The sequence below is a fragment of the Gorilla gorilla genome, chromosome 1, assembly GCF_029281585.2.
Source record: "Gorilla gorilla gorilla isolate KB3781 chromosome 1, NHGRI_mGorGor1-v2.1_pri, whole genome shotgun sequence".
Taxonomy (NCBI): domain Eukaryota; kingdom Metazoa; phylum Chordata; class Mammalia; order Primates; family Hominidae; genus Gorilla; species Gorilla gorilla.
In genome coordinates this window covers 149,954,094-149,968,045 of record NC_073224.2, presented here as the reverse complement: position 1 = coordinate 149,968,045, position 13,952 = coordinate 149,954,094, and the positions used below count along the sequence as shown (strand labels likewise).

General features: G+C 35.5%; 1 protein-coding gene across 4 annotated transcripts in view; it reads left to right on the top strand.

Annotated features, from left to right (window-relative positions):
• ZNF326 (zinc finger protein 326) overlaps positions 1-12,273 on the top strand; it is a 36,197-nt gene extending 23,924 nt beyond the window's left edge. For all 4 annotated transcript variants that reach the window (XM_004026110.5, XM_019028700.4, XM_055351937.2 and 1 more), the window contains 5 exons: positions 1,030-1,177; positions 2,395-2,494; positions 4,490-4,620; positions 5,946-6,041; positions 11,088-12,273. In XM_004026110.5, coding sequence (XP_004026159.1) covers positions 1,030-1,177; positions 2,395-2,494; positions 4,490-4,620; positions 5,946-6,041; positions 11,088-11,435 — 823 coding nt within the window. In that variant the 3' untranslated portion in view covers positions 11,436-12,273. The remainder of the gene's footprint in view (positions 1-1,029; positions 1,178-2,394; positions 2,495-4,489; positions 4,621-5,945; positions 6,042-11,087) is intronic.
• The last annotated feature ends 1,679 nt before the right edge of the window (positions 12,274-13,952 follow it).

Sequence of the window (13,952 nt, the reverse complement as noted above, 5' to 3'; positions counted from 1 at the left end):
AGGATATGAACTCAGCAGTTGGCTCCAGAGCTCATACTCTCAACCAGGAAAATAAATCGAATAGCATTGCAAAGAATTAATTGGAAAATGGAGACTGGAGACAGAAACCAGTTATGTGACTGCTGGCATAATTCAAGGAAAAGAAAATAATGTAAAATAGAAACAGTTATTCTGGGCACGGTGGCTCACACTTGTAATCCCAGCACTTTGGGAGGCCGAGGCAGGTAGATCACCTGAGGTCAGGAGTTCAAGACCAGCCTGGCCAAGGTGGCAAAAACCCTGTCTCTACTAAAAATATTAGCCAGGTGTGGTGGCGCATGCCTGTAGTCCCAGGTACTTGGGAGGCTGATGTGGGAGAATTGCTTGAACTGGGGAGGTGGAGGTTGCAGTGAGCTGAGATCGCACCACTGCACTCCAGCCTGGGCAACAGAGCGAGGCTCCATCTCAAAAAGAAAAAAAAAAAAGAAACAATTAGGTGGGACTGTTCATTATGGAGTGGCTCTTGAGCTTACAGATGTATGCATTTGTCCAGTCCAGGCCTGTTAGTTATCCCTAAGTGAAGTAGTCTTTAGAAGGCAAGACTTTTATCACCCAAGAATTCCACAGGAGTGAATTATGATTGTCTGGTGGTGTGCCACCTTGCTTTATTGATACTACCATTGGTTTAGAAGCTTGAGGATGGAACAACATGTAAAATAAGTTGTAGAACTTTGGAACTTGATACTTCTTGAGGTTTGCTTTGCCTTTTTAATTGGTCCAGGCTTGAAGTAGATAACTTATAGATCCCCTGATTCCATTTTTCCTACCCGGAAGCTCCAAGGTGGGCTAGAAATGCAAAGTGGTATATGGGTGCTGTCCAAATATGTACTTAAATACTGTTTTTTTTGGATTTAAGCTAAGTTTAATTCAGTCATAAAAGAGGAAGAAATGAAATCATTTATGTTGGTAAAATTAGTTTCAATGTTATATTCTTATGAACTCTATAGTTGAATAAAGTAATATTTAAAGGAAAACTTTTTTCTCTTACAGAATGGCATTTACATGTTCATTTTGTAAATTTCGAACATTTGAAGAAAAAGATATTGAACTGCATCTGGAAAGTTCTTCACATCAGGAAACATTAGATCATATACAGAAACAAACTAAATTTGATAAAGTAGTTATGGAGTTTTTGCATGTGAGTAGCTGTTTTTGAAGTGAGAAGCATTTTATTGATATGAATTTCTTATGATTTCATTTTTCACTCTCCCCATCTCTCGCATTTATGTTTCTAAAATTTTAATTTACTATTTAAAGAAAGAGTTGTTTTAAAATTAACCCAGAATTACTTGTGAATTCCTCTATAATAGAATTTGTATTTGTTATTTCAGAAATTATTACATTTTTCACAGTTTCTGTGGGAGGTGTCCTTTAACAACTTTATTGATGTGGAGTCAGCTATCATCCATTAACTGGAGTTGTGCTGGTTACATTCATTCATTATTTCAGTTGAGCCCTGTAACAATTCATTTTTATCATGAAAGATTATGCTCAGAGCAGTTAAATGACTGTTAAGTGGCAATGCCAGGAATTCAGAAATACTGTAGGAGTTTAGCAAAGGGAAAGACAGTTGGGAATGTTAAGGAATGCTTAAGGAAGGGGCTTGAGCTGGACTGTTGATTGTACATACAATTAATTTGGACAGAAAAGATGGAATTATTAGAAAGTTAAAAATACAATGATCAGGCCGGGCGCAGTGGCTCATGCCTGTAATCACAGCACTTTGGGAGGCTGAGGCGGGCGGATCACGAGGTCAGGGGTTCAAGACCAGCCTGAGCAACATGGTGAAACCCCGTCTTTACTAAAAATATAAAAATTAGCCAGGCGTGGTGGCGCGTGCCTGTAATCCCAGCTACTTGGGAGGCTGAGGCAGGAGAATTGCTTAAACCCAGGAGGCAGAAGTTGCAGTGAGCAGAGATCGCACCACTGGACTCCAGCTTGGGTGACAGAGCGAGACTCCATCTCAAAAAAAAAAAAAGTGATCTTTCAGACCACTGTAATTCTCATAGAACTGTGACTCTTAATTAACAATCTTCTGTAATTTATTTCCTTAATGGGTTTCTGTGTGTCCTTTATAACTTAAATACCCACCTACTCTGGAAGACCTCTTAAATATTCTAGCTCCCTTTGATCCCTTTCTCTATATGCTTAAAATATTCTTTGAAAAATGAATAATTTTTGTAGGTTCCTAATATTTTATGATTATCTTTTCAATTAAATTATAAACTCCTTGAGAAAAGATGTTAATTCTTACATAGCAGATACTGTATCTTCCATAGAATGAACATAGTGCTAAGCATTTATACTTGAGTGCTCATTGAAAGCTATTTAGATTCTTTCTATTTTGTTTTCTAGGAGTGTATGGTGAATAAATTCAAGAAAACATCTATTCGTAAGCAACAGACAAATAATCAAACAGAAGTAGTTAAAATAATTGAAAAAGATGTTATGGAAGGTAAGTATTTAAAACAAATTATTTTAAAATTCTACATGTATTTTTATATATCATAACCTGTTTAAATGTAAATGATAGCCACTAGAGTGATATAGTACAGTCATATATACAGTAGCTCTGAGTGAGTTACCAGAAATGAACTTCTTTGTCTTCCTGTTCTAATGCTTACAAATTTGTCATTACCTGCCATTACTTTCTTCACTTCAGTTTGAGAGGAAAAGTTACCTTTTCCTCTAGATGAAAGATACTTCTCTCTGTTCTCTGTTTCTGTTATTCCTTCTCCCAAAATTCAAGTTATGAACTCTTCTGTTTTTCGGTCTTTCCTTCTCTTTTGAGTCCATCTCTGGAGTCTGTAAATATGCTTTTACTTAAACAAAACAAAACAAGAACAAAAACAAGAACTAACCAAACAAAAAACAGCCAACAAAAGGAATAAAAGAAAAGGAAAAACAGACACTAGTTCTCCTAAATAACCTGTCTTCTTTTTCTTTTTAAATAACCATGCTTCTTTAAGCATAACCCACAGTATTCTCTGCTTCTTCATCTCCCATGTATTACATTAAGCACATTAAACAACTTTCTACTACTGTTAGTCTACTGAAACTGCTGTGACAGAAGTTACCAACACCAGCTTCTCTAGGTTCTTTTGAATCATTATCTTCCGTAACATTTTTTACTAACTATATTATTCATGAATCATTTTTCTTCCTTTGTTTCTGTGGCACTTCACTGGCCTAATGTTTTCTTTATCCTTTTGTCATTTTTTAAGTCTTTATGGTTTCTCTGCCACTCTTTTAGAATTTGATGTTTCTCAGTACCTTGTCATTAGCCCCATTACCATCTCTTTTTATATTCCTTCCTAATAAATTCACTTACAGAGCTTAAGTTAGTATCTAGATGTTCATTACTTATACATCTATGTTTCTAGCACAGATCTTTCTTCTGAACTCTAGTCTTACACATCTAACTGCCTACTGACATCTCTTTACAGCAGTCACACAAAATCAACATATCCAAAAAATTTATCGTCTCCTTGAGCATATCCTACCTTACAAAGAAAGCAAAACAAAACCTCACAGTTTTTTCCTTCACATATCTTGAGAAGGGCCTGCACCATCTACCAAAGCCAGAAGTAGAGAGTTATATACTAGGTACTTTTTCCTTACTGTATCTATAGTACTGATCAGTTGATAACATCAATTCTCTTTTAAACATTTATCAAATCTGTTTCTTTACCTCTCCTTTAAATACTGTATTTGTTCAAATCCTTTTCTGTTGTCTTGACAATTGTAGTATTTCCGAAGTAGTTTCATTACTTCCAGTTTTTCTTATCTTACAATTTTATTACATGATCTCATTATTTCAGGAACTTTCAGTGGCTCCTCATCCTCTCCAGGATCAAGTTTAAATTCCTAGGCGTGGCACATACAGCTCTTTATTATTTAGGCCTTTTTTTTCTATTTTCATCTTTAGTCTCTTCTTCTCTGTTCCAGTCGTACTAACTTGCAGAAAGTACCATTCTCTTACACCCTTCCCTTGCATATGTTTATACCTTCACCTGTAATAAACCCCGGTCACCATTTGCAAGATCCAGAATACCTTTGTTCCTTATGAATCCAGTTTTGACATCCTTTCCCCTTTTCTTACTCATCCACATTCATAATCATGGAAATTCTTATTTTACTACAAAATCAATATTTGTTTTCCTTTATATTATAGTTTTGGGAGGATGAATGTACAGGCCTCAGAGCATGGTTGTTTAACATGATTAGGAACTATAGTGTAATTGTACCTTAATAATTTTAATTAGCAATATATTAAATCTACAAATGTAGATTTATGAGATGTGGTAGAAATACTCAACATAAACCTATGCACTCTGATCTTTATTTTGGAAGAAGGGGTGTGAATAATCACGGAAATTAAGTAGTAAAAACTTCATTGGTCAGAAATAATATATGAATTATTTCTTTAATAATTGGATGTCTTTTGTAGGTGTTACTGTAGATGATCACATGATGAAGGTAGAGACAGTTCATTGCAGCGCTTGCAGTGTGTATATCCCTGCTTTACATAGTTCAGTTCAGCAGCACTTAAAATCTCCTGATCATATCAAAGGGAAGCAGGTAAAATTTTCATCTGTCTTAATAAAGTTGCCAGATTATCCATCAATCTTTTATTGTTCTTTGACCATAGCTTCACACCTATCTGCAATTTTATCAATTTATCAATCTCATATGGAAATAACTGTAAGTATACCCAGAGAGGCAGTATATAGTGGTTAAGATTGAGCTCTAAAGTAAGACTCCCTGAGTTGTTCAATCTATAACATGTGTTAAGCAAGCAAGTTAACCTTTCTTTGTCTAAGTTTCCTTATCTGTAAAATGAAGGTAGATGATCATTCTACTCTTACCTGATTTTTTTTAAGAATTAAATTAATTAAAACGTGTAAGGCAATTAAAATAGTGCCTGGTAATGGTAAGCATTCAGGAAATCGTAGCTTTTGTTGAACTGTTAACTTTTTAAAAAGTCAGTACAAAACAGTTTTGTGAGAGAGTGTGTGTGTTGTGTGTGTCTGTGTTTTAGAATAAAAAAGAAAGTAAAGATTTGATTATTACTGATACATTTTTCTGATGGTTGGGAAAAATACATTTAAAAACAGCATTATCAGCTAGCATCTATTGTTACATTTTTTAGTAGAATATCCCTGAAAAATTTACTGTCTTCTTTTTGGTCAATATATTTCTGCTTCTCTATTGGCTTGGCTGGTTTTATTTAGTCAGATTTACTTCAGACAATACAAATGTTTATATTGTGGGAAATCAGTTTGTTTGAAAAGCATATTTAAAGATTCAGATATTAAAGCCTTAAGTTTTAAATAGAACATACCCAAGTGTTAAACTTGTATTTTGTATTGAAGTGAACCTCATTTAATTCAGATTTCTTCAAGCATTTTTGAACACATACAATCTTTTCTTAATCTATGTCTTTTTCTTCTCTTGATATTCCCTTGACACCATTTTGGCAATTTTCTATACTGGTAACTTTCTTCCTCTGTATAATAGTCTTGAAATAACTACAGCCTAGAGGAAGACTAGTTACTCTTGTAGTATGAAAAATTATTCTTTATTTTTTGACAGCGTGAAAATTAATAGTTGGGGGCTGGGGAGGCAGATGTGGAGTGGAAAGAAGAGAAGGCAGCTATCTAGTAGAATCTAGACTTGTAGATTTGTGGGACTGAGTGTTTTCTTTTGAAGCTGATTGGCTTGAATCTTCATTGTTTGAATTCATAGATTTAGACTGTGGTTACAGTAGTTGCTATTGCTCTATAGTTTGTAAGAAGATAAGTCATTTAAATCTAAGGGTTTGAGCATGAAATGCTGTTTTAATTATGGAAATATTTTTCATGGCATGGTTTTCAAGAACCCTCAGTGTGTTCTGTTTTTTATAGGCTTATAAGGAACAAATAAAAAGAGAGAGTGTCTTGACTGCTACAAGCATTTTAAATAATCCAATAGTGAAGGCGCGATATGAACGTTTTGTTAAGGTAAGATTTTAGGGCAAAAACCTTTTCAATAATATTGTAGTATTGCAATAATTAACTGGTGACATAGTAACCTTTTGTGATACTTGAATATAGTATAACATGTTAAGAAGAATTTTACTCAGTATCTTGCATATAGGTAAAACATCTTTTTTCCTAATTGTTGGGTTGGTCAAGATGGGAGCAGTGATTCCTCTCTTATCACCTTTGTAGCTCTGAATCAATGAGAAATACACAAGAATTAGATAGAAAATCAAAATGTCAGCTTTATTCTTGATTTAAGAAAAAATTGACTTGGAGAATATATCTTAGCTATGTAGTTGCTGTGGACTTTTAATATTTCACTTAATTAGGTAGACTTAGATCCTCCCAATTTCTGTTACCAGCCCAGATGGACAGCAACAGGCTTCTCCTAGTTTACCACATGGCATAGAACAGACGAGGATGTACCTTTTCTGTCACTAGGAAGACCCAAAAGAGGGGACCCACAAGGGACTGTGTTGTGTCCACCTAGTTTTTTCTTCCAAGCATACTAATTGCATAAATCATTCCTTTTCCTTGCATAAAAGTTGGAGGGTAGCAGGAAGGTCAGATATGTTGCTCCAGAAGAAGGAATCTCATGGAATTTGGGGGGCGGGAGAAGAGAGGTTTGCTTCTAATATTAGGAAACTCAGATGTGAACAATTGGATATATACTCTTTACTCCTCAGGGTTTTTGCCATATGTTATGGCTTGAATCCATCTTTACATAAAATTTATGATAAACACTTACTATACAAATAAGAGCTTACTGTGATTCGGGAATAAATTTTAGAGGTTAGTCTTTTGGTTTTGTTGTGTTTTTACTTCTCTTATAATACCCAGACTGGTCTGATAGAAGTTATTTTTCAGTCTTTACAAAATAATACCTACCTTAAAATCATTATTCTACACTGAAGAGAGCTGTTGTGTTGAGGATTTACAACAGTGTGTTATTTAGTAAGTATAGATTAAAGAAGTTTTGTTTATTTTGTCTATTGTGACTCTTAACAGCTACTCTGTGAAGAAAACCTGATACATATTTAATGACCATTAAATTGTCCCTCTACCAGTCCTTTCCAAGCTAAATAATATTAGTTCTTGCAGCTCGTTCCTTAGGGGCCTATTTTCTAATTTGTTAATCTAATATTCGTTAATATTTGTCACCATTTACTACATTCTTGACACTACTTTAAAGAAATGAATGCAGCCCTCAGTTGAAATCCAATTTTATGAGAGGTATGGCATCAAAAAGAAGCATCATAGATAAAGAAGGAAAAATTAGATTTTTATTCTTGCATTGTCACAAACTTCTGAGAAGTCAGTGGTTTCTATTGATGTATGAAGATAATTTTTAATGAGGGAAGAATGCAAAATTAGAATTTCTATATAGTGTTTTCAAGTTACACAATTGAGTCACTTCATGGAATGAGAGATGTCACTGGTGGGAGTATCCTGCTCATGCACATGTTGTAGAGAACACACCTGAACTGAGAACTCCTCTAGAACTTTGTTACTCAGAATGTGATCTGTGGATCAGCAGTATTGGCATCACTTGGGAGCTCATTAGAAATGCAGAATTTCAGGTCATACCCAGGCCTACTGAATAAGAATCTTCATTTTAACAAGATTCCTGTTGATTTATATGTATGTGAAAATTCAAGAAGCACTGGGGTCACATTACTCAATGATGGCCCTTTATTCAGCATGCCTGTCTGCTCTGTTCCCTGTTGTCATTCCCCAGAACATCTTCTGCTCATGGTCAGCTCTGGTCATGGCTTAAAACTCCTCCACTGTCCCTCCACTGTCAAGTGCTCTCAGTCTGATAAAATGCCCTTTTAAATCTTTGTCCCTTAGAGACACAGCAGAGAAGACAGAGAAAAACAAAACAAAACAACTTTGTCCTCATTGAGATAATCAGTTCATCAATTTCTCCTAATTCTCCAACTGTATCATCTTGTTCTGCCTTCACTCCCTGCTCTGGGCATTGATAATCACCCCTTTCAGTAGGGAATGGTGCCGCTCTCAAATTCCTTATTAGTTCTAGCTCTACGGTTAGCTTTAATGTTTGTCTTGCTAAAAAATGTGGAATCGTGCGTGCCAGTCCTGTGTTTCCCAGATTTTCACTCAATTCACAATAATTTTACTTACTAACTACTGGTGTAATGTGTTTCCTGTAGTGACTCTTCCAACCTTTAATAACCTCATGTCTCAGATTTCATTCTTGCTCTCTTTGCTTCCCATATTCTTTTTCTTATATATATATATTTTAAGACAGAATCTTTTTGTGTTGCCCAGGCCAGAGTGCAGTAGTGCGATAATAGCTCACTGCAGTCTTGAACTCCTGGGTTTAAAGCCATTCTCCCACCTTGGCCTCTCTAGTAGCTGGGATTACAGGCACACACCACCACACTCAGCTACTTCCCATATGCTTATTTCTTCTCCTGCATCAGGGAGATTGAGACCATTAGATGTAAATTCAGTAAGTGTTCTCATTTCTGCCTTAGATATATCTTTCCTTCACCTTTATTATCTGTGAGGAAAAATCTTCTTTGCCTTTCATCTTTGTTCTAATGCCATCATTATTTCTTCCCTTGCTTGCATCTGATTTTTTTCCTGTTTTTTTTTTTCTAATCTTCCTCAAATAGATATGCTTATGAGTTCCCTAAACCAAAAATGACTTAACTTTTCCTAGACTTTGGCCCACCCTATTTTATCATCTTGTCTCTTCCCAGCATACTTGAAATGGTAGTTTACTTTGCACGTGCTCTTTTCTTCCTCTCTATTATTCACTCTTTAAACTAGTAGTTCTCAACCGGAGGAACGTGTTCAATCACCCGTGAGGCTAAGATAAACAAAAAGCTGCCTAAGCCCTTTTTTAGGCTTTCTGAATTAGGGTTTCCCAAACTTCACTGATAAATATCTCCAAAAATGCTTCTCTTATTTTGAGACAGAGTCTCACTCTGTTCCCCAGGCTGGAGTGCAGTGGTGTGATCTGGGCTTACTGCATACTCCACCTCCCGGGTTCAAACGATTCTCCTGGCTCAGCCTCCTGAGTAGCTAGGTCTACGGGCACGCGCTGCCACACCCAGCTAATTTTTGCCCTGAAATGCTTCTTAAATATGCAAGTTACTGAGCGTCTCCCCTGGAAATTTTGATTCAGGCAGTCTGAGATTGATCCAGGAATTTGTGTTTTCAGCAAGAGTTCCAGTACAGACTAAATGAAAATCTCAGGGTGCTGGAATCAGGGCCTGTGGTTTTTGACAGCTTCATAGGAAATTTTAAAGATACATTCTTGGACAACTGCTGCTGTCTAACTGTCACATCATACTTTTGAAACTGCTCTTCCTAAGATTACTAATGTTGTCATTATCAAATCTAGCGAGTGGTCTTTAAAAAATTATAACATATTAAATGTATGAAAATAAGGGGATAGTACAATAAATCCTCAAGAACCCCCATTCTGTATTGATGATTAACTCTAGTGACCTTTTTCAATTGCTTTCTGCTTTTTTATATGTATCATTTGACACTGTTGATCTATCACTTATTCTTGAAACTCTCTTTTATCAGGTAGTCTTTTTACTGTCCTGGGTTTCCTCCTGCACCAAGTGTTCCTTCACTTTTTTTTTTTTTTTTTTCGAGACAGAGTCTCGCTGTGTCGCCCAGGCCATGCAGTGGCGCGATCTTGGCTCACTGCAAGCTCCACCTCCTGGGTTCACGCCATTCTCCTGTCTCAGTTTCCTGAGTAGCTGGGACTACAGGTGCCTGCTACCAGGCCCGGCTAATTTTTTGTATGTTTAGTGGAGTCGGGGTTTCACCGTGTTAGTCAGGATGGTCTCAATCTCCTGACCTTGTGATCCACCCGCCTCAGCCTTGCAGGTGTGAGCCACCGCACCCAGCTGTGTTCCTTCACTTCTAACTTCTGCTGCCCCCATTTATAGTGTAGGCATCTTCATAGGGTTTTTATTGCAGCCCTTTTTTCTACTTAATCCACCAGTCCCATCCCAGGGCCTTCCCATTTAAGACCCTGGCTTCACCAATGCACTCTCTGCAAGCAGGCAATTCATAAATGTAAATATCTTATTTTGAACTCTCCTCTCTTTTGAGTTGCAAATTTATAGCTGCCTATTAGACATCTAGATATCTGAAGTTATATATATTAATAGCATATAAACACTTCCTCCTCTTTTCCTTTCCATTAGCATAGTGATTGTAATTTACCTGTTCTGTGAATAATGTCACCACATCTTTTACATTTCCCTGGTCTGGGATATTAGAGTAGCCTCCTCACTAGTATTCCTTCTTTTGGTTCTCTGCTTCATCCTACACATTCCTGTGTCATTCATCTTAAAGGGTAGTGCCAGTCTTAATATTTTCCTGCTTAATAACCTTCACTGTTACTTCATTTCTTACTACATTAATATAGCCTTCTGATATGGTCAAATTTATATGAGATTTGATCCAGATATATAATTGAAGTATTAAAATAAAATATTAAAGTTGTACCTGTGAATGTTTACTGAGAGGTTTGTCTACTTTTTAAAAGTAGAAGTAAGGCATGGTATCTAGTAGATTAAGCGAGGTACCTGATTTTCATTTGAGTTTTAAAGAGATTCTGTAACATTAATACTCATATAATTAAGCAAAATGTAAATCTTTGCATCATCCCTTTGTTTCTACCAAAAACCACACTTGCCTTTGTCATGTGTATATGTGTGTGTGTGTGTGTGTGTGTGTGTGTGTGTGTGTATGTGTGTGTGTGTATGATTATTTAGAAATACAGTTAAGGGGAAAATATGACCTTTAAGCATTTCAGTTATGGAGGATAAAGTAATGGCTTCAGTAAATTATATGCTCACATTGGTATGGAATGGACAGTCAACAAATACTTAATGAATTTGTTATAATTTACAATGAAAAGTTTCAAAATGGCATTTATTCCTCATGATATGGCAAGTAAAAATTTCACTTGCCAGATCATGTAATAATGAATGTGCTGATTTTGAAAGCCATTTCTTATGTTTTTAGGGTGAGAATCCTTTTGAAATTCAAGACCATTCTCAGGATCAGCAAATAGAAGGAGATGAGGAGGATGAAGAGAAGATTGATGAACCTATTGAAGAAGAGGAGGATGAAGATGAGGAAGAAGAAGCAGAGGAAGTGGGGGAAGTAGAGGAAGTGGAAGAAGTAGAGGAAGTGAGAGAAGGAGGAATAGAGGGCGAGGGAAATATACAGGGAGTAGGGGAAGGAGGGGAAGTAGGGGTAGTGGGAGAAGTAGAGGGAGTGGGGGAAGTAGAGGAAGTAGAGGAAGTAGAGGAAGAAACAGCAAAGGAAGAACCTGCTGACTTCCCTGTTGAGCAACCTGAAGAAAATTAAATATAAGGTATTAGATTTAAAAGGAGCTTTACATTTCGGTTCTAATGTAAAAAAGGGTAAGAAATTTAATAGCTTAAAATATGAATTAACACCCATGTTGCATGCATTCCACATACTAAAATTTGTTTTATATAATTTCTAAATGTTTAACATTTGTTTAATAAAATGAAGGTAAAACTATTTTAGTTTAGTTTTTATAGCTACCAAACTTAGATCCGATAAATTGTTTGTATAATTTTTAAGCTTAATTTTTATTACTTTATTGGTGTTAAGGATAACAAATGTGTATTGTTAGTATATCTATTCTAATCATTTTATCTTAAATGCTGCTCTTGGGAGTGAATATTCAAGTGTGCATCAATTTTTTGAATACTTACCCTAGAAGATATAAACTGGGCAAGTATTTTGTGCTCTGACTGTGTATTTTTTTACTGCATTAGACATTGAATAGTAATTTGCGTTAAGATACGCTTAAAGGCTCTTTGTGACCATGTTTCCCTTTGTAGCAATAAAATGTTTTTTACGAAAACTTTCTCCCTGGATTAGCAGTTTAAATGAAACAGAGTTCATCAATGAAATGAGTATTTAAAATAAAAATTTGCCTTAATGTATCAGTTCAGCTCACAGGTGTTTTAAGATGATTGAGAAGACTTGAATTAAAGAAAAAAAAATTCTTAATCATATTTTTAAAATATAAGACTAAAATTGTTTTTAAAACACATTTCAAATAGAAGTGAGTTTGAACTGACCTTATTTATACTCTTTTTAAGTTTGTTCCTTTTCCCTGTGCCTGTGTCAAATTTTGAAGTCTTGCTGAAAATACATTTGATACAAAGTTTTCTGTAGTTGTGTTAGTTCTTTTGTCATGTCTGTTTTTGGCTGAAGAACCAAGAAGCAGACTTTTCTTTTAAAAGAATTATTTCTCTTTCAAATATTTCTATCCTTTTTAAAAAATTACTTTTTATGGCTTATATACCTACATATTTAAAAAGAGAACATGAGCTTGATAGAGGATCTCTTCTTAAATAATTTATTTTCAAACAACTATCTATGTCACTAAAAAGTAGTGCTCTTATTTGTTTCAATCTTTACTGTGGCCTCTTTTGAGAGTAGGGTCCGTATTTTTTTTTTTCTTTTTTGGGACAGGGTTTCACTCTGTCACCCAGGCTGGAGCGCAGTGTAGCCTCAACCTCCTGGGCTCAAGCGATCCTCCAACTTAGTAAGTAGCTGGGACTGTTAAGTGTGAGCCACCATGCCCAGCTAATTTTTGTAGTTTTTGTAGAGACAGGGTTTTACCATGTTGTCCAGGCTGGTTTCGAACTCCTGGGCTCAAGTGACCTGTCTGTCTTGGCCTCCCACAGTGCTGGGATTGCAGGTGTGAGCCACCATGCCTGGCATAGGGGGCTGTATTTCAGTGAAATTAGAAAAGTTTTGAGGCATCGAATGGATAAATGGATGGATATATCAAATTGTAAGGTATTAAGTGGGTGAATGTATGGGCATTTGTAGAATCCCACAGATAATTTATCTTTTTGTGTAAAATAAGGCTTTTAAAACTAGACTTTCTGAACTAATACAGTTGTTTTTTTTTTTTTTTTTTTTGAGGTGAACTAGGTTTGCCTAGCTTTAAGCTAGCAATATCTAATAGATACTTGCATCTAATTTTAGGGATTTGGTGCCAAATAAGAGAAGGGTAGTTGAAGACTAGATAAATTTGGATACTATCTAGGAGTCTGTATTTACTTAGCAGGCTTTTGAAAGCCTTTTTGCTTAGGAGTTCAAATTTTAAGGATAATAGGACTTGTTACCCTCTTACTTCTCCTTTATTTAAAAATATTTGTGGAAGGGCTAAGGTAAAAGAATTATAAATTCCTCTAGGTTATTAGTATTTGGTTCTTCTGATACTAAGCTGAGTGATTTTTTTTAAAACAATGTCTCTGGTAGTCTGATTGAGATATGAAACTTTTGGAAAGAAAACCATTATGTAACAAGAATCCTATGTAACAACTGGGTAAATGTTTTAGAATGAGAGATAGGAAAGAACATCTAAGTAGTACTTTTTTGTGGGACGCATGAGCCTTTATACAGCCTAGCTAATTTGCAAGGTAATGATAAAAGTGTATTTTGTTACTGTGCTTAATTCAGAAATTCAAATTCATGTATTTCCTATTGGATAATTTGTAGACGGGCAGTTTACTTTATAGTCAGGTTAGTTTTTGTGATCCTTAGTGTTTATATTTGCATTGCTTTTGTAATAAGGATTTATGTAAGATCTTAAACACCTTTCAACTTCTGTTTTCCAAGTATCACTTGTTTTCTCTATTACAAAGTGAGATACATAGTTCTAAATAACCAAAGAAATTTATTTATAACCTACACAGTTGTTTCAGCTACATGCCTAGGGACTATCCTGTATTATTCCCTTTTTATCACTTCTACCTACAGTCTATCAAAAAGTCTGTCTGTTCTACTTCCAAAATTTATCTGCCGACTCTTCTACCTCCACTGCAACCAACC